This window comes from Chenopodium quinoa, unplaced genomic scaffold (assembly GCF_001683475.1).
Source record: "Chenopodium quinoa cultivar QQ74 unplaced genomic scaffold, ASM168347v1, whole genome shotgun sequence".
Classification (NCBI taxonomy): domain Eukaryota; kingdom Viridiplantae; phylum Streptophyta; class Magnoliopsida; order Caryophyllales; family Amaranthaceae; genus Chenopodium; species Chenopodium quinoa.
In genome coordinates this window covers 3,064,729-3,085,247 of record NW_018744113.1, presented here as the reverse complement: position 1 = coordinate 3,085,247, position 20,519 = coordinate 3,064,729, and the positions used below count along the sequence as shown (strand labels likewise).

General features: G+C 36.8%; 3 protein-coding genes across 3 annotated transcripts; 1 reads left to right on the top strand and 2 right to left on the bottom strand.

Moving 5' to 3' along the window:
• Positions 1-12: 12 nt before the first annotated feature.
• On the bottom strand, positions 13-3,360 carry LOC110692506 (pentatricopeptide repeat-containing protein At1g15510, chloroplastic-like). Its single transcript, XM_021869534.1, has one exon. It carries the CDS (start codon positions 2,973-2,975, stop codon positions 327-329), a length of 2,649 nt encoding a protein of 882 aa, XP_021725226.1. The 5' UTR covers positions 2,976-3,360; the 3' UTR covers positions 13-326.
• Positions 3,361-11,507: 8,147 nt separating this feature from the next.
• On the bottom strand, positions 11,508-12,528 carry LOC110692505 (serine/threonine-protein phosphatase 7 long form homolog). The gene is made up of 2 exons (XM_021869533.1): positions 12,125-12,528; positions 11,508-12,043 (listed from the first exon to the last, which is right to left on the bottom strand). The coding sequence occupies exons 1-2, from the start codon at positions 12,524-12,526 to the stop codon at positions 11,600-11,602; spliced, it is 846 nt and encodes a 281-aa protein (XP_021725225.1). The 5' UTR covers positions 12,527-12,528; the 3' UTR covers positions 11,508-11,599.
• A 3,822-nt stretch (positions 12,529-16,350) lies between these two features.
• On the top strand, positions 16,351-20,136 carry LOC110692443 (ankyrin repeat-containing protein ITN1-like). The gene is made up of 3 exons (XM_021869437.1): positions 16,351-16,540; positions 17,213-17,736; positions 17,847-20,136. The coding sequence occupies exons 1-3, from the start codon at positions 16,351-16,353 to the stop codon at positions 18,447-18,449; spliced, it is 1,317 nt and encodes a 438-aa protein (XP_021725129.1). The 3' UTR covers positions 18,450-20,136.
• Positions 20,137-20,519: the final 383 nt, after the last annotated feature.

The following is a 20,519-nucleotide window of genomic DNA, read 5'->3' as shown; positions in this document are numbered from 1 at the left end:
TTTGATACTTGCCTAAAATTCAAACTGAACAATGCATACAGATTCTTAAGTCCTTTATGCCTTTATAATATAATGGTAGTGCAGTTTGTGGCTGCCAAAGATACCAAGTTTCTAGAGACTATGTCATAGAAATTTGACCAGTGTTCTTGTATATAGTCTCTAGAAACTTGACAAGTGTTCTTGTATGAGATCTATGAGCAAGATGCGGACAGTATAACTGTGAGGTTGTAGCAGCAGCAAAGCCGCAGCCACCAGTCTCACAGAGCCATTTCAAAGTGAAGAAAGCCCCTTATGGCACAAAAATGTTGGGATAATTATATTTACAACTACATTGTACACGATGTATGACTAATATACAATGTTTCCTTGTAATCCTCATCACTGCAAGAGCAAACACCATTCCTGAAGTGGTGAAAATGTTCAGTATCCCTAACACAAATTTCTCGCCTAACAACTTTTGAAATAAATTTTACAATATTATGACAGCTTTTACACATATAAAGATTTTTAGTAACCCAAATAGGTGTCCCTGGGGCAGAGTTGATAAGCCCAAATCCAATGGCCAGTCTTTCGCTATGACCACAGAATACCTCTGCTTTTGAAGCATTTTCAGAAAGAGTCTCAGCCTTATCAATTCCAGCTGCTTCCATTCTCTCATAAAAGGATTTCAGAACGGCATGTACTTCTTTTATCTCAGGATGGGACTCATCATCACTGAGGAATGCATGTACTTTCCCCTTCACTTCTATCCAGCTACAGCCAGGGTCAACAATTAAACCTCTCTCCTTCATCGTCTTTCTCACTCTAGCAAGTTCGTTCCATTTATCACAACCAGCATATAGATTACACAAAAGAACATAATATCCAATACTATGTTCATCAACTTCAAAGATTTTCTTTGCTGCAAGTTCCCCAAGCTTGGCATTCTGATGAATCCTACAAGCATTCAATAAGGCTCCCCAAATAGCTGGATCTGGCTCAAGAGGAATATTTTGAATAAATGCATAAGCATCCTCTAAATCACCAGCACGTCCTAGCAAATCAACTATGCAAGCATAATGCTTCAGATTTTGAGAAACATAATACTTAGTTTCCATGCTGTCAAAATATTCCAACCCTTCGGCCACCATGCCAGTCCTACTACAGGCACAAAGTAATGCTATAAAGGTGATTTCATCTGGGTTTACATTTGAAGCTAGCATTTTATGAAAGAACTCCACAGCAAGTACTCCCAGCTTTCGGTCTGCAAAACCAGTGAGCATAATATTCCATGCAGCAATGTCTTTACCCCATCCATTGAACTGGTTCCATGCAAGTTCCATCCTACCACACCTAACATACATATCTAGAATTGAATTTGGTACATATCCATCGAATGGCAACATGGTCCTTAAGGCATACGCATGGATCTCTTTTCCACACATTAGAGCTCCTATCCTGCCACATGCAGAAAGGGCGGAAATCAAAGTGACTGAATTAGGATTTAAAGAAAGTTTCATCTGACGAAAGAAAAATAATGCCTCGAAGCTCCTGTTGTTTTGTCTTAGCCCAGAGATGATTGAAGTCCACGATATTATGTTCTTGTCTTTGATTTGATGGAAAACTTCCAAAGCTGTATCAATACATTTACACTTGGAGTACATATCGATTAGTGTATTAGAAACAATTATATATGAAATGTATCCTGTTCTAACAGCTAAATCATGAAGTTTCATACCCATATCTAGAAGACTCAACGAGGCACACGCTGATATGGCACTAGCAATAGTGATCTCATCTGGCACGATACCTTCACTCTCCATTACTTTAAAACTCTCTATCGCCTTATCAGGAAAACCATTACTTTCATATCCAGAAATCATTGAGGTCCATGTCACTACATCTTTACATGGCATATTAGCAAAAATTCTTTCTGCTTCAACCCAATTTCCAGTACCTATATACATTTGAATTAATGAATTACAAACTGCAACTTCAACACTTAAACCACTGGTTATAACATATCCATGAACTTCCCTCCCTAACCTCCCATCATCCACACCGTCACAACCTGACACTACACATGTCATAGTCATCAAATCCGGAATAACCCCAACTTCACGCATCATAAGAAACAATCGTAGCCCCTCGTAACATTCTCCATTCTCTACACACCCCGAAATCATTGCATTCCATGAAATCCTATCTCTTTGAGACATTCTGTCAAACACCAAGCGTGCACTAACAATTTCACCACATTTCACATACATTGTAATCAAAGCATTAATCACATCAATATTAGACTCGAAACCATATCGAATTACATGAACATGAACCTCCCTACCCCTCGCTAAATCCTGCATACCACCACAAGTCCTCAAAACACAAGGGAAAGTATACTCATCAGGCCTAACACCAGCCCATAACATCTTATGATACAGAATCAATGCCTCGTCGAAAAACCCGGCTTTCGCATACCCACCAATTAACACATTCCATGAAAACAAATCTCTCTCCTCCATTCTCCCAAACACATACCAAGCATCATTCAATTTACCCAACCTCACAAACATACTCAACAATGCATTTCCAAGTCTAACATCAAAACTCTTAATCTTTTTCGAGTCACAAATATAGGAATATACCTGAAAACCTTGCTTCACCGCTCTCCGCCATTCGCAAAGCTTGAGCAGAGCAACAATGGCGTCGTCTTCAACAAGCAGATTGAGGTCTTTAACAACTGAATTGAGAAGGTTGAGAGCTTCATCTAAGCTTCCATGGAAGCAAAGCTCGGTAATTCGAGAGCTGAAGTTGGTGGAAGTGGTGGTTGTGGAGGTGGAATTGGGGTTGAGAAGGGAGAATTGAGGGAGTTTTCGAAGAGAAAGAGGGTGAATTTTGGTGAGAGAAAGAGATTTGGGAAGATGGGTTTTAGTGTAGAGAGAGTTTAAGGAGTCTGGTGATGGAGGAATTGGAAGGGTTTTAGAGGTGACCGCCATTGTTATGGGGTTTTAGAGCATCAAGGTTTCGCTTTGGATGAGGTTGCAGTGGCAAAACTTGTCTTTCTTATTGTTTAACTATAATTAACAATACTTGGTTTACATACATTATTAGTTTATTTATTGCCCTATTTAAACTTTGCACGGTCTCAAGACGTGTCTGGTAAAGTAAATAACTTTATTTTTATACGTGTAAAGACTGTAAAAAATTGATATTAATGAGTTGAATCCAATAAGACCTTAACTATTTTTTTCTTTTTCTTTTTTTCTACAGAGACTATATTATCTCATATTGATTAACTAGGTTAAATCCCGTACAATGCACGGATGTTGAATAACTATTATACAAAAATAATCATATAAAAAGTAATGAATCGGCCTGGTATTAAAACACATGAAATATATTAAAACAATAAAAACTTGTTAGAGAAAATATTTAAATATAGAGTAGGTAATACTACCTTTGTTTCTTATTATCTGCAACAAAGGGGTATTATTTGTGAGACATAAAATATTCCTTTGTTGTAGATAATAAGAAACAGAGGTAGTAATTATAATGTGCAAGTTGATATTTTAGGAAATTTACTTTAGATTGTATATAAAATTAACACTAACTTTCATATGAGGTGTGGCCAGCCACATTTTTTAATTTTCTCTCTCTACTCCTCTCCTCTCATTTTCTCTTTCTATCTCTAACCGTCAATGGCCAAGCACCTACTTCCGCCGCCGTCGTCTTCGCCGTCTTTGTGTTTGTCATCTTCGTGTTCGTTGTTGACGAAGCTCCAAACCAACCAGATCTCCTCGAAGCTTCAAACCAACCTAGATCTCCTCAAAGCTGCAACCCAAATCGCCGTCGATGTCTTCGTCTTCGTCGTCCATTTCCGGCGAACAACTTTTAGGGCTTTTCTTAATGTTCGTGGCAAAAATTCCCATGGATTGGTACTTGGCAGAGATTGACACGAATTGAAATTGAAATTCAAATTCAAGAAATTAAATACCTCGGAAGCCACACCACCTCCTCCGCTCTCCGCCGTTAATTATCCACCAGAGCTCCCATCACCGCCACTCTCTTTCTCGACGATGGTATTGGCTATGAAATCGCAGATCTAATGATTTTAGGGCGGATTTCATCGTTTATTATCACATTTAATTATTATTAATTCTCTGTAACATATTGATGTCTATCATTTTTTGGAATCGGAATTGTTTGTGTTATTTTCTGAAAATTGCTGTTAGAAAAGTTGTATGTGTATGCTTGGTGATTTGGTGGCTGCTTTAGCGGTGGAATCGATGGTTAGGTCAGGGGTTACTAGATCCAATCAGGGGTTACTAGGTCCGATCAGGGGTTACTTGGACAGGGGTTACTAGATTCGGTCAAGGGTTACTATAGGTCCGGTTAGGGGTTACCAGGTCAGGATTTACATTACTAGGTCCGGTCATGGGTTACAAGGTCGGTCACTAGCAGTTTGTTTGGATGTAGAGAGATGGAGGGAAGAGAAGGGGAGGGAAAGGAAGGGATGAGTTTTCCTCCATTTGGAGAGCAAAGATGGGAGGTGATGGAATTGGGAGGAAGAGAAATGGGAGAAAATTATTTCCTTCCACAATTAAGAAACAAATCTTTCCAAATTAGAGAAGATTTGGAAGGAAAATTGAACCAATCTCTCCAGCACCCTGCAACTGCTGTTTGTAGCCTCCACCACATCAATTGCCGCCATATCCAAAATTGAGTTATGGCTCTTCAAAAATCAATTTTCTAGAAAAAAAAAAGTTTTTAACATACGAAAATCAATTTTTAGAAAATGTGTTCTTCTTTTTCTAAAACCAATTTGTTTTGATTTTTGAAAATCAATTTTCAAAAATTTTGGGTTTAATTTTCAAAAATCAATTTTCTGAAAATTTCATTTTGGAAAATCAACTGGGAAATGATTTTTAGGTTTTTTGTTTTTGGAAAATTTGTACGTACTCCAGAGGTCTATATTTTGAAATTTTATTATGTGATTTTTTATTTATTTCGAAAAATTTAGAATTTCTATTTATACTATCTCTAAAACAAAAACATTAGTTCAGCCATGGGTAAAATTCACAAGAACAAGCAAATACCCTCACTTTCTCTTCCTTTATTTAGGGTCTGTTCTCTTACGTTGAAATTCAGTTCAGTTCAGTTTAGCTGAGTTCAGCTCAGTTCAGTTCAATTCAGCTCCTAATTTCCTTCTCTTATAAAATATTCATTTCAGTTCAATTCAGTTCAGTTCAGCTGAGTTCGGTTCAGTTCAGCTCAGTTCAGCTCAGCTCAGTTCAGCTCAGCTCAGTTCAGTCAATGAGAACAGGCCCTAATGAGGGATTTGGTTTTATTCACCCCTCCCCTTTCCTTCACCTCCCCTTCCTTCATCTTCCTTCCCCTTCCTTTCCTTCCAAAAGTTCTATCCAAACACAGTGTAGGTCTAGTCAGGGGTTACTAGGTCGGTCAGGGGTTACTAGGTCGGAGGGGTTACTTGGTCAGGGGTTACTAGGTCGGTGGGGTTACTTTTGTCATGTTTTAGGTGGCCACACCGTGCGGCCAGTCACACACAAAACCTCCTGTAAAATTAAAATCATAATCTAGATGCAGACTTTATTTTTACATAAAATGATTTTTTTAAATTAGAAAATAATTTTGGCAGAATTTTTTTTTAATAATATATTGCCAAGTGTCCACTTAGATTCACTTTTAGTAGCATGAAATAGATGAGAATTTATGGTCAAAGTTTTTGAAGTTTCACCCTATTATTTGCAATGGGGTAAAAAAATAGGGCATAAGCATACTTTGTATTTCGTTTGTTTTTTAAGGGGCAAAATCATAATATATTGGGATAAAAACGTGTAAATTCACTAATTAATAGCTACTTCGTCCGTATTTTGGGGGTTGTTAGGTTTGTTAAATTGAAATTGATTGGTATGCAAGGTATGGATTCTAAACCGGTAAACCCCATAACAGTCTAAACTTGTTTGGTTTATTCTTTGAAATTGTTTTTACAATTCGTTAAAGGAATGGATTGTGAATCTTAAAGGGAAAGGTGAGTATGAGATTCTAGGGAATGTGGGGGAATTAGAACCCATCAGTATGAGATTTCATACCTATATTTGCCTAACCAAACAACATAATAGATGAAATGGATTTTAACTCTATTCCAATCCATTCCAAAAACTCAACCAAACGGATGAAATGATCTACTCATATCGTATTTTTCACATTCTCTCTCTTCCCCACTTATACACACTTTGGTTTTGTAGATTTTTTTTTTATTCTTCAACCAACTCACTTCCATCAAACATGATATTTTCTACTATCCCTCCTAAAATTTCGTGTCTGGAGAAATGGAGCAAGTAATTAATATGGATTATTATTATTTATTTATTGTAGTAATAAAACTAAAAACGATTAAGGTACACGAGCAACACGACATAGTTAACCATGTCTGAAAGCTCTTTTGATTTGGCCTTATATTACAATTAGTTGTTGGAGGGTGAGAGATAACTCAAGTGGTTAGGGGAATGCTGAGATCGATTCTCATTATCTGCCCTTTTGGCTTTTTTAAAAAAATAGTTGTTTGGGAAAATTAACAGGGTAAAGTCGTATCCCCTAATCAAAAGTAAATACCTAAATCCTCTAACTAAAGTAGATAGGGAAGTAGGGTTGATCTCCACAGGGAAACAAGTCTTTTTACTCCTAATTGATTATTATAATCTAAATTATCTAATTAATCAATATTTATATTTGAGTATGAAACCAAACTACAAAGAATAGTAATAGGGAGAAAACAATATATAAAAGGATCTAGGGCATAGGTTCAGCAATAAATAATACTTCCGGGTAAAACATAGTAATCAATCATTGATATTGCATAAATAACACGATTAACAGGCTCTCGCAATTTATTAATCAACATAGATCTAACAGGTTCTCGCAATTTTCTAGATCTAAGTTCTTATTGAAAATAGCCTTTAATATCAAATTAATATCTGCTCGATTCATCAATTTAATATTGCTATACTTTTACAAGCCGCAATTGTAAGACGTTAAAACAATCCAATAAGAAATTATCATGCAATACCAATAATCAATAATAGTCAATCATCAATGCATCAATTAACCAGATTGTAAAGGGATTTCGCTACGTATTACAATCACAGAATTAATCTACCGGTATTAAATCTCATCTCTCGAATCTCGACTTAACCATTTATAAATTAACCTGTCTATTGAAACTAGACCTAAACATCAATTCTCATCTGTCGAATCTCGAATCAATATTGTTAAACTCATGCATAAAAGATCTGCGCAAATCTAGTCACAGAGCATTAAATCAATCAATAGGAAATTAATCTAGCATTGATAATTAACAACAATAAATTACCCCTTCATATTATTTATGGATCCCCATAAACCCTAGAAATAAAACTACTCACACATATTAAAAACTAAACAAATCAAAGCAATAAAATAAGTCATGATGAAAGGAAACAAGATTAAGAGAAGAGAAATCGTTACCAAACTAATCTGTATTAATGGAAAAAATCAAGAACAAAAGTTGAGAGAAGAGTTAAGAGAGAGAGAGAAGAGTTAAGAGAGAGAAAAGATCCTAAGTAGAGAGAGAAAGTCTAAGAAAGAAGTTCCTCTAATAATTCCGTACAAAATCGTATGTAAACGTTTCCTAAAACAAGAATTAAAACTAAACTAAATCAGGTCTTCCAGAAACGCGCGCCCAATCGGGCGCGCCTTTTTCTTCGCGTTCTTCTCAAGCAGCATCGCCCGATCGTGCTAGATGCTCGCACGATCGGGCGCGCCTTAGCATGTAGCCCTATGGTTTGCCGCGCCCGATCGGGCTAGAGGTTGCCCGATCGGGTCTTTGCTCCTCTTGAGGCTTGGACTTCGATTGGGCTAGATTTCTCGGCCCAATCTGGGTTTCCTCTCGGGTCTCGAATACTCGGTCCAAACGCCTCGGGATCCCAATTACCGAGCCCTTAATCACCGGCTCTCACCGATCCTGGGCTCCAAAAGTGGTCGCGTCCTTCTAGCTTCCGTAGTTGCTCTAAAATATCCCGGGAAAATACTCCAAAAGCATAAATCCCTGCAAAAGTCAACCCAATCTACGAAAACACTAGAAAACACCAATTGGTAATAAAAGTGGCTCTAAAGAGCCAAAAACACTACTAATTATGACCAAGGGACGGGGGTAAAATACTATATAAAATAGACACATCAAAAATATGTAAAAAAAATAGGGAAAATAATGTTTGCACACTATTCTTATGAGTTAAAAAATAGAAATTAACATTAATGAGGGTAAATAAGTGAAAAAAACATTTTAGAGGGTATAATTGTCCAAATATTTGAATAAGAGTTATCTCAAACATTTTAAAAGGTAGGGAAAGAGACACTAACAAACCGACTACATCTGGCATGTAATTCTAGAGTTCTAGTTCATAGGTATGAACTCGACGCTAGCAAATTTACAATACTGACATCTAGACAAAGACACACAACACTGACTCAACGACGACATGGAAATGAAAATACAACCATTATTATTAAGATCGCGATTAAATTCGTAGAATTGTACGATTTAATGATTCTGATTCACCCAAACGATTTGAATCATAGCCAGAAAAGTCATTTATTCGTAGAATTGCTAGTAGAATCGATAGAATCTGACAGATGTTACGATTCTATAAAAATTCTACCAATTCCACTTCTACAAAAAAGTTTGAATTTTGAATCCGATAACTTTTGATTCTGAGGTTGAAATAGTGCTTATAATTTATCATTGGAAAATTCTTGAAGTGTACTTTCTAATCTAATTGGAATCAGGTCAATGATTTGGGCTCAGTTTTAATATATTGCTCATATCTTATTCAATATAAATCGAAATTAAGCTAATGAAACATCACTTAAAAGCTTTTTAAAAATGCTATCTAATCGTTTGATTTTCATGGACAAAATCATAGATTCACGAGTCTTATGAGCTCAAATTTGGACATATAATACTGTGTAACATGAGTTTGTACTTTTATAGTTATCATTATTTAATTATCTCTTCAAGTTTCAACCGAACTAAATTGGCACCTAGTATTCCGATCCATTTTTTATCGGATTTTATATTAGGGAAACAATTCTAGGTGTGAATTTTGTAACTAACTTGAATCATAGACAATGACCTACGACATTCCCTAGATTGGTTGAGACTACTTTGCAATCAAAGACACTATAAACGACAATTGTAATTAATTTGAAATCCAAGCATCCCAGTAAAACTCATATCAATTTAATTATCTTATTATTATTATTATTATTATTATTATTATTATTATTATTATTATTATATATATATATATATATATATATATATATATATATAATGACTCAGGGCATCGCTCTAAAAACTAGTTTTTAATCAAGTAAGAGGTATGTACCTTATGTTCCAAAAATCACATTATGTGATTTCTAATATTACATATTTTTCAAGTAAAAAAAAAAGAATATTATTATAAGATGTACCACATAAACAATTTTTTTATTTTATTTTTTTTTACAGCAGACATATAAACAATTCTTAATACAAGTACTATCTCCGTTTCATATTATTTGCAATGTTTACACATTTTTCCTATCTATTTTATGTCAAGTTGTTGTCAAATAATATGAAACGGAGGTAGATATCCGATGAAATGAGAGAAAAATGCACTATAACATATTAAATAAATTATTTGAACTCACATATAAACGTTACAAATTTAATTTATTGTTTAGTTCCTTTGTAACTAATGTGAAATTGGCAGTTGGCAAATAAGGCAGATGTTATCAATTTTCTGTGGCATGGTCAATAAAGAGAAAATCCAAGTTTATGACACTGAGAAACATTTGTTGTTAATCAAATGATAGTTATGTAAATAACTTGCCTTGGTAAACATGTTGTGACAGTAAAATAATATGTTTTCTAATTTAGTGCCACCTGGCATTTAACCTGAGTTGTCTTTACCTTGCCAAAGTTTGGTCAGTTTGAGTTGTTTGTTAATTAGCATGATGCAACTCTGTTTGTTGTCATTCTCTTCCTCAATTAATGAAGCTTTATCATCCTCCATTGTTGAACTTCCTCTTTTTAGAGAGGGATGCCCAACTCCTAACCTTGATAAGTTTATTAAAATTATCAAGGGTAAATTTGTAATTGCATAATAACACCAATCTTGCTCCCTTAACAGCGCTAGCAAACTACACTTTGTAAACTAAGGGCAATGGTGGGTAACAGTACTAACTTTGCATTTTTCGTATTTTTATTTTCATATTTGCCACATGATAAGTATATTAAACTTATCAGTGTTAGGAGTTAGGAATTTTTCTTTCTTTCAAAAAAAAAAAAAAAAAAAAAAGTTAGGAATTTCCCCATTTAGAAGATTTATTTTCTCCACGCCAAACACTCTATCCTATCGGGGTTAACCGTTCCCCTTATTTCCATAATTTTTCTTAGGGTTTTCTTTAAAATCTTTCAACGTCGGAATTCCTCCATTATTAAATCGTGTTGTTAAACTCTGAAATTTGTCCATTGTCAAATTGTGTCAATGTTGAACTCCAACCTTCCTCCATTGTTGCCTTGTTGGTATTGAAGAAATTAAGCATGAGATTTCATGGGTTTTGAAGGATTTCCAAAATTCAAATTTTGGGAAATTGTTGGTTTTTTTTGGAGGTGGGTTTTAATTGGAGTTTTGCGGAGAAGGTGTAAAGCTCTACCACCACAATTATTGTTGTTTCAGGTCTTGGTTCCTTGTGCCCTTTCTTGGTTCTTGCTCCCCTGAAGCACCCTTCCTAGAAGGTGGTTTATGGGGTTTCAGAATCTGGGGGGGTGGTTGGGCACTTTGGGTCTTGTGTAGTTTTGGTGATGGCCTGTTTTGACAGGTCTTGTACAATTTGTGTTAATATAATTTACTTCTTACTTTTCAAAAAAAAAATGAAAAAAAGAATACACTTTAGGAAGAAGCAGTAGGTAGGAGAAAGGGAGCTCTTTCCCAAATTAAGGTCAAGAAGAACCGCAATTCCCAAATTGCAGCCAAAGTTTTAAGAATTCCCATTTTACCGTCCACGTAAGCACTGGTTAAAAAACCGGTTTTTTTTTTTTTTCCGGTCCAGGGTAAACCGCTACTTCAAGTAGCGGTTTCTTTGCAATAAACCGCCACTTCAAGTAGCGGTTTTTTAGTTTAAAACCGCTACTTGAAGTAGCGGTTTGTTTACAAAAAACCGCTATTTAATGTAGCGGTTTATTTTGGAAAACCGCTACTTCAAGTAGCGGTTTACTTTAAAAACCGCTACTTCAAGTAGCGGTTTACTTTAAAAACCGCTACTTGAAGTAGCGGTTTACCCTGGACTGGTTTTTTTTTCAAACTTGCATAATCACTCAAAAAAAAAACCTGCAAGTTGTGTACCTGTAAAACATGAGATATATAGCATATTTTCAACACAACCACCATAAATAACAAGTTTATGAAGATCTAAGGAAGTCGAAATTGCAAAGTCGAATATTTTTCAATTGATTAAATATAACAAAATCCAATTCTAAGCATTTACAAAAAAATTAGTTTAGTTCCAAAATATACACTTAGCTCGGGCGTTGCTTCTTCCCATGAGGTGACGATGAAGATGATGCAGCTGTCTCCTCTGGAATGTCATCCAGGCCAACTCCAACCCCAGACGTAGTGTTGCTACGCCGTCGGTTTCTCTGATACTGGCGATGCACTAGTGGAGGAGATGTCATGATAGTATGCTGAGAAGGAGTCGGTGGACGGAAGGCACGTGCTGAATGGCCTCCACGATGAGGTGGTGGTCTGATCGGCATAGTGTGCACAGTAGAAGATGAAGACGTGGACGGTCGAGGCTGCTGAATAAGGTGTGACTGCCCCACCCTAGACAAGGTTTGGCCACAAAATGATGTAAAACCCTGCATCGTCTGTATGGCAAATGGTATAGCCGTCTCTGGTGGCAAGTGGGAGATGGTCTCAGTAGCTCCCGATAGCTGGACGTGCAAATCAGCAAATGCATGTGCCTACATTTAAGTGTAGTTTTAATGTTAGTAAAATGAAATAAAAAACGTAAGAACTAGATTGAAATGAAGTGAAGTTCATACAAGCAGGAGGTCCGAGGTAGCTGGCTGGTAATGACTCGGGGGGCGCTCCTGCGAAGGTGGAGTAATGACCAGTCTCGTGATGCGACGGTACCAAGCCATGTACTCTGTCATGGCCGGGGAAGAAGTCCCAGTGAACGGGTATCCCTGGACGACTAATGCCTCTCGTCGACTCCACTCGTGTACATGGTCCGAATGCCGAATCTCCCAATTACGCTGTCCCCTTCGATCCTTCCTGTGTAGAGCAACGTCCGTGTCTACATCCTGTGGGATCGGCTGGTCTAACCCGAACTGACGAAGGACTCGGTCTGGGAGGTGGAACTCAACGACGTCAAAGCATATCAGAGGTGCCCGTGAACGCCAAATGTGCATGTCTGAGCGACAAATCTCCGGAAGTCGATCCATCACCCCCATTGTTATATGTCTCATTTCCTAACCAAGACATCCATGAGTTATTCAAACGAGGATCAACTTGCGCCACTTCATTGAAGTCTGAAGTGGGGGCGCTTCCTTTAATTGCCTTATCACGAGCTTCAATTACCTCTTCATCATCATCTTCATCAGTGTCATTCATCTCTGCATCGCCAAATACATCAACATTGTTTGGGTCAAGAGAATCAAGAATGCCTTGTGGTTGTGTGCTTGTCGAGGTTCCAACATTAGGCGATGAGGCCGGAGACCTAAACTGTGAGAGATGGTCATTGACATAATGTGGATCAACAAGCATTCTTGTGAATGACCCTATGCCCACACTTTGAACACCAGTGGAAAACGGTTGATCCACACTACCAAAAAAATCCATCCCCGGAAAGGAACCAGTGTTAGTTTGCACAACTGGCTCCTTTGGAACTTGTTCAATGAACAATTGCATTGCAACAGAAGAACTCTGAGTCACAGCAATCCACATAGCTCTAACAGCGTTGTCGTCATTTAACGGAATTGCAACATATGCCCCAGCCATAGGATAACGCATAACCACCTTCAACTCCACACCTCTAGGATCAACACTCAATTCTTCATATAGCTTGTTCAGAACTTGTGAATATGTCATCGCAGAATGTACAAACACAAATTTTTGATTCCCACCCCTATACGTTATATCGCTATCTTTGTGGACAATTTCTCCACCCCAATAGCAATATAGAGGGTAGTTCGGAACCTCCATGTTTCATTCTAGAAAAGCCCATTATTAATCAAAGATATTAGATTGCAAAAATTCATTAAAAGTGTGGCAATGTCCTAACATCAAGCAAGCAAACTACACAATTATAGCAACCTAAACTGAGCTATGAAGGTCTTAATACCTCTTGAAGCTCAACATGGGCATAAGTCATGACTACATGTACTTTGAGCTCATGTACTTTGTGTATAGAAGCTCTATTTTCACTTTCAAAATCAGCAATTATAGCAACCTAAACTGAGTAATGTGATCGAAACCATTAATAATTCTACAAGGGTTATATGTAAGGTAAGTAAATCAACAACAACAACCAAAACCAACCACAAACAAAAAACCAAAACCGAAACTCAATAACAACAACAATAAACAAGAACACTAACAACAACAACACAACCAAAACCGAAACTCAATAACAACAACAATAAACAAGAACACTAACAACAACAACACAACCAAAACCAACAACAACAACACATACATACAATTCTGAAACTCAATAACAACAACAAACTCAATAACAACAACAAACCCAATAACTGAATACAAAAAATAATTAGGGCACTTACCACAAACAAGAAGATCAGCACGTTTCTTCTGAAATTAGCGAAGCCAACCACTAAAGTCGAACCCTCGGCGTCAACAGCGGCGACCTTCGTTGCTGAGGAATGCTCCGGCGGCGTCGGTGGATTCCTTGGCTGCGCCGGCTTCCGTTGAAGGAGGTGTGATTTTGGTGGAAGGCGTGGATGGGATTTTGGTGAGAAGACGAAAATGAAAGAGGAAAGTGAAATCGGGAAATTATACCTGCTAGAAAACCGCTACTTGAAGTAGCGGTTTATTAAACAAAAACCGCTACTTGAAGTAGCGGTTTATTAAAAAGAAACCGCTACCTGAAGTAGCGGTTTATTAGTAAAAACCGCTACTTCAGGTAGCGGTTTTGCTGTAGACCGGATTTAAAATTTCTTCCCCCTGAACCGGTGACGTGGACGGTACTTTGGGAATTCTTAAAACTTTGGCTGCAATTTGGGAATTGCGGTTCTTCTTGACCTTAATTTGGGAAAGAGCTCGGAGAAAGGTTAGACAAACGACGTCCAAATGTATTTAACCCTGTGATAAACATCATTTATGTTTATCATTGTATATTTGTATTTGTATGTGCCTATGTGGGCATTGCTAATGTTTATCACTTGAGGAAGAAGCAGTAGGTAGGAGATTAATTGGGCATTGCTCGAAAATGGAAAAGGCTACACATACAATGTTGTATGACAGCTTTTCATGGGTAGTTAGAATGAGGCCCAAATTCCACTACTTTGAAATTTCATTCAAATTTAAAATGAAATTTCCAATTAATTTAACGTTTAATATTTAAATAGTTTGTCTTTTCCAATGCTAGCAAATAAGTTGTCTTCATTAAATAAGGGTAGTACCTTTTTTTTTTTGACAAAGAGAATTTCATAAATAAAGAGCAATTACAAAGTTTAAAGGATACAAACTAAACGGAAGAAACTACAACAAACCAAACTAGTAAAACCACTAAACATAAAGCATAAAAGGCTTGTGGAAATCAACATCCTTGGGGACCTTCGTGACATGGATGAAATGGGAAAAATATTTTTATCCTGCAATAACCTGTCAAAACACAATTTACATGTGCTTGTCGAGGCTATAAAGATGGTTAAAGAACGGAAATGACTGTGCCTATGTACAATTATTTTTTTAGTAACAATTAATAAAGCACCCTTTTTAAAAATAGTAATAATAATAATTGACAATTTTTCTAAGTTTATGAGTTATTTTAAGGTGAGTAACATTGTCTAGTTGATGTTGAATTATTCATGCTTGCAAGTGCACTCATTGCACTCATAACCCTTTATAGTAGTGCATGCTATTCATGCAGCGATGCTAAAGAACTTTGGGAGAAAAAGAGAAAAAAAGAAATGCTAAAACAAGCCTAACAAACAACCAAGGAAATAAAAAATAAAAAAACAACCAAGGAAATAAGCCTTACAAAAAACAAACACCCCTTTGTTTTGGTATTGGATATTCTAATATTATTCCAGCATATGCTGGGAGCAAGGATTGATCCCGTAATCTAGAGGTTACGAGATGGGAGTGCTACCATCAAGCCAACTCCACATCCTTATCAGAAGACATTCTATGCATGTATAAATCATTGAATAACATCAGCAAAAGCAAAGTTGGAATATTTAATTTGGTCGTGCCGTGATCAACTTCAGCCATCTAATTTGGTCGAGTAACAACCATCTAATTCAACTACATCGATTATCATGCAAAATTATTAATAAATTTGCATGTATGTTCCACTATGTAGTATGTAACTAACCTCAATCAAATGAGCATTGTTTTTAACAATACTATATAATTTTATTCGATTCTCTGAGAATTATTGAACTATACCTACACTTAGTGAGCAAAACGTGGGCAAAAACTATGATGTGCTTAAAAAGCATTTCGACTCTGAGGTGAAAAAAAAAAACCAACACCTTAATCAGCAGTGGAAGTAAAGGCACAGGAGAGCCACCGTACCAGAAAACCAGAGATGACTACACCCATGGATGTCTATCTCGAAACAGCTGCCAGAGAAGGAAATGAAGGATATCTCAATGATTTTCATTTACAATCCAATGGGGTAGAAAATGGAGAAGCAGCTCCAGATGAGAGCTACTTCCTTGGTCAAACATCAGATGGGGAAAACATTTTTCACTTGGCAGCAAGCCGAGGGTACTATGGCTTCATAGTGAAGGCTCTGCTGAAAATTCCGGCAGCAGTTCTTCTAATCTGCCGCGGCAACTCCTATGGGGAAAACCCATTACATATTGCTGCGAGATTAGGTCACCTTGAAGTAGTGCAGGCGCTAGTAAATTCTTACAAGTCTCACTTGCAGAATGTCAAAGATAAGAAGGTTAGATCCACCTTGCTGTCACACATGGTGGTTGAAGAAGGTACCAGTCCCAATCCATGGGTAGCTCAAGACTCAAGTGGAAACACACCACTACATGAGGCTCTCAGGACTGGATATGAGGAGGTAGCAATGTACCTGCTCGATGTGGAACCGAGACTGGCAAATTATGTTAACAATGCTGCTGAAGGAACCCCATATCTTTCTGCAGCCTATGGTCATGAACAAGTTCTTGAGAAGATCCTAACCTCAGATGTTTCCTACAGCTTAAGTGCGCCAGCTGGGTTGACTCCACTACACGCAGCAATACACAACTGCACAGGTATATGACTTATTCACACTTCCGGCAACTATTCTGCACTAGTTTTATCTAAGTCCTAGATTACAGTTCCTTTACCTACCATTGGAACTTAACCAATAATTTTTCTATTAATTACCTTCTAACCAAGAACTATTATTGCCTCTACTGCATCTTCCTTAAGGTAATATATGCAACAAAAAATAAATATGGAATATGATATTCAGCTATCTTTATGGCAGGCACGAAGAAATAATGTGTATGTGTTTTTAATACATAAATTCACCATAAACAAGCTCCCTCGCTCACTCAATCAAAATTTGATTTTCCACTATCTACCAAAAAGACTATAGTACCTTCTTATCTTTTCTTACTATGTCTGCTCAACCTTAAGAGAACATTAATTTGAGGACAGGATAGTATGAGGTATATAAAAGAAAAAACATCAGATACGTTACACATGCATTGGAGAATTGGATCATTGATAAACTATACTATAAGAAATTAAAAAGGAAAAAAGGACCAATTAGGGTGAGGGGTCATAATGCTAGTATACTATATAATTTAGTCAACCTATCACCCTATTAATGTGAAAGTTGAGAGCATACATAGTAATCATTTTAATGAAACAATGATATATACTTTCATAAACAGCTTCTGCATGCAACTAAGTATATCAACCATATTGTTATGCAGAGGATGTTGTTAGACTATTTCTAGATAAACACCCAGAACTAGCAAGGAAAGCAGATCGACGCAGGCAAAATGCTTTGTACTATGCAGCAGTAGCAGACAAAGAGGGACATGTAGAGGTAATACTTAAGACAGAGAAATCATGTGCATACCTACGTGACGAGAAAGGTCTTAGTCCTTTACTTATTGCAGCCAGCCTTGGCCAGTTAAAAGCTGTTCGTGCAATTCTTCTCCATTGTCCACAGTCAATTACAATTTGTGACCCTAATGGCAAAACTGTGCTGCACCTTATGAAATTGGGAAGTTATCAAGAAGGTACAGAAATGCTCAGTATTCCAGCACTGAAGAGGCTCATTAATATACCAGATATAGAAGGAAATACTCCTTTACATCTAGCAGCAAGGAACTCTGACCACATTATGGCCAAGGTGATACTAGATACTGATAAGACAGGAATTAATCTGAGGAATAAAGAAGGTTACACTCCATGGGATTTAATCAAACTACAAGAACTTTCTGAAAACATGGTAAGCAACTATAGCTGAAACTTATGTAACTTGTACCAGGCATCATGAAAATTTGAAGGACTAATAAGGTAATGCAACAATAATGATATATTTTTTATATTCAATTGCAGGCAGAAATAGGATACCAGCTAGTAATGCATTTAGATGACAAACAAACACCTAGTCAACCTCAAGTGATCAACCAAACAACACTTTGTCCAGAAAATGCTAACGAAAGAATGCAGAAAAAGTTCAGCACACTTGGAATCATAGCTGTAATTTTAGCAGCTATCACCTTTGCAGCAGGATTCTCAATCCCTGGTGGATTTGATCAGCGTGGATACGCTGTTCTGACACTGGATACAGTTTTCAAGGTGTTCATGCTGTCAAATACAACTGCTATGTGTGGCTATACATTTGTGCTATTCAGTACTCTGTGGGCAATGATGCTTGCTCAGCGAGATGATCAGCCAAGATTTCTTCTGCCTTTCAGCATCCATATCCTTCAACTATCTTTCTATGCAACCTTGATAGCTTTTGTGAGCAGTGCTTATGCTCTGACATCAGCTCGGTCACTATGGCTGGCCATTGTACTAGTGTGTTTACCTCCATGTGCAGTTTTACTAACTATTTCAAAATCCGTTGTATTTCGCCTAGCAAGATTTTTTTCCAGGCTTCGGATTTATAAAAATAGGATCTGTAGCATTTGTTCTAGGACCTTACATCTGATCTGATTCCTAATAATATAAACATACCACTATGGATCTGTCCAGACAGTTTGCAATTTTGGACACCATGAAAGACATGAGATAAATATGCTCTTCTTTTTGGTATTAACCAATAAAATAATCAGTTCCTCAATCAATGTTTCATACCAGAAACCCATGATTCTGGTTCTTACACTAGAAACCCATATTATACCATATATAGAAAAAACTTCAGTCACACACTTTCTGAGCAGTTGCCACACAACTCTGATAAATCACAAGGAGCTAGCAGTTATCTCGAAAATCATAGAAACTAGGAAAAATATTAATCACAAAGAGCTAGCAGTTATCTCGAAAATCATAGAAACTAGGAAAGATATTAATCACAAGGAGCTAGCAGTTATCTTAGAAATCATACAAAACTGGGAAAAATACGAATTATTAATCACAAGGCGCTTCACGAATTAAAAATAAGAAAACTACAGGATGCTCCAAGTCACTCTTTTAGTTCTCATAGGTCTCAACACAAGACTACATTTCTATCTCATCAAAATCTTTCATTCTAAAAACTCTTCCAACTACTCTAGCTACCCATAACAATTAACATGTCTAAATCTACCCATCAACACATACCAATCAATGGCTCATTACAAGATGATCTACGATTCCAAAAAAAGCCCGAGGAAGGTAATATATTTCTAGGTCCCCTCGTATACAGAGTACAGCTCAGTGCAATAAGTTTTCTGATTCATTTGGTTGTTCTGACTGATTCATTTTGCCATTTTTTCTGACTTCAAAATTGGTTGTTCTGTTTCTATTGGTTTTCTGCTGATATAAGCTTCTGTTTCTATGTGTATTAAGATGGTTCAAGCTCTTATTTGTTCACAAGATTGGTTAAGAGCAAAAGGATTGCCAATTATTGATGTGGAGGAAACTTTGAAAGAGTTAGAGGAAATCGAGAAAAGTAGTTATGTTATTAAGCACTTTTACTTATTTATTTTATTATTACTTATTAATTATCAATACAATCTAATATAATCTATTTCCGTTTTGATTTAGATGTGCAATGTGGCGATGTAGACAATGAAGTCGTATTTGTAGACTCGTTGGTGTGATTCGTTTGAAGCGTGTGATTGAAGGGAGATAAGAAGATCAAGCATACAATCTAATATAATCTAGTTTGGACTTTAAGTACTTTATTTGAGGGGAGGACTTTATGTAACTTGTTAAATATGTTTTATATAACTAAGTTTTGGACTTAAAAAAAGGGCAATAGTTTGTCCAAAATATGTTTTATAAACAGGTCATGAAACAGGTCCAGAATCAAGTTCAAAACAGGTCCAAATTCATGTTCAAAACAGGTAAAAAAAAAGGCCTTTATAAAGGATAAAAGCAAACCGGTCCAAACAGGTCCAGACCAGGACCGGACCCGGACCGGCAGGGACAGGTCTAACACCGGTCCACGCATGCCGGTCCAAACCTAATTATTATTTATACTATCATCTTCAGTAGCAATAACTGTAGTTTCTTCAAAAACATAAAATTATGATAAATTTTAACAGCACAGGAGAAATAATCCAGAGAAAACAAAAGAAATTATACAAAACAATTCATATTAAGAGAATATCTTCAACAATCCATCAAACTTCCATATAATTCTCAGAAATCTATAACGTAAACAAAATAAAAAACCCTAAATTTGTTCATGGTAAAAGCAATTCCGAACATTAGAGAAATTGACACAAACCCTAGGAGAGAGAAAGCGAGGTAGGGGAAGACGGTGAATCGATCAATTGATATCAGTGTCATCAAAATCATCGGAGAAGCAGTTGCAGAAATCGGCATCAGCAAGCTTGAAATTGTCAGGAGCCATTAAATTTTCGCCGAAAACCTCAAGAGGATCAACGTCGTCGACATCCATCGCCATTGCAGCACTTTGCTCCTCGAGCTCTGCAAGGCAGTCTCCCGGAATTTGCTTCATCTTTCTCACTCTTCTTCTTTCTCTTTCTCACTCTAGAAGAAATCAATTGTGGAAAAGGGATGTTAATTTTTCAAGAAGGTAAAGGTGATGATTGAAGCCAAAAAGATTTATATTAT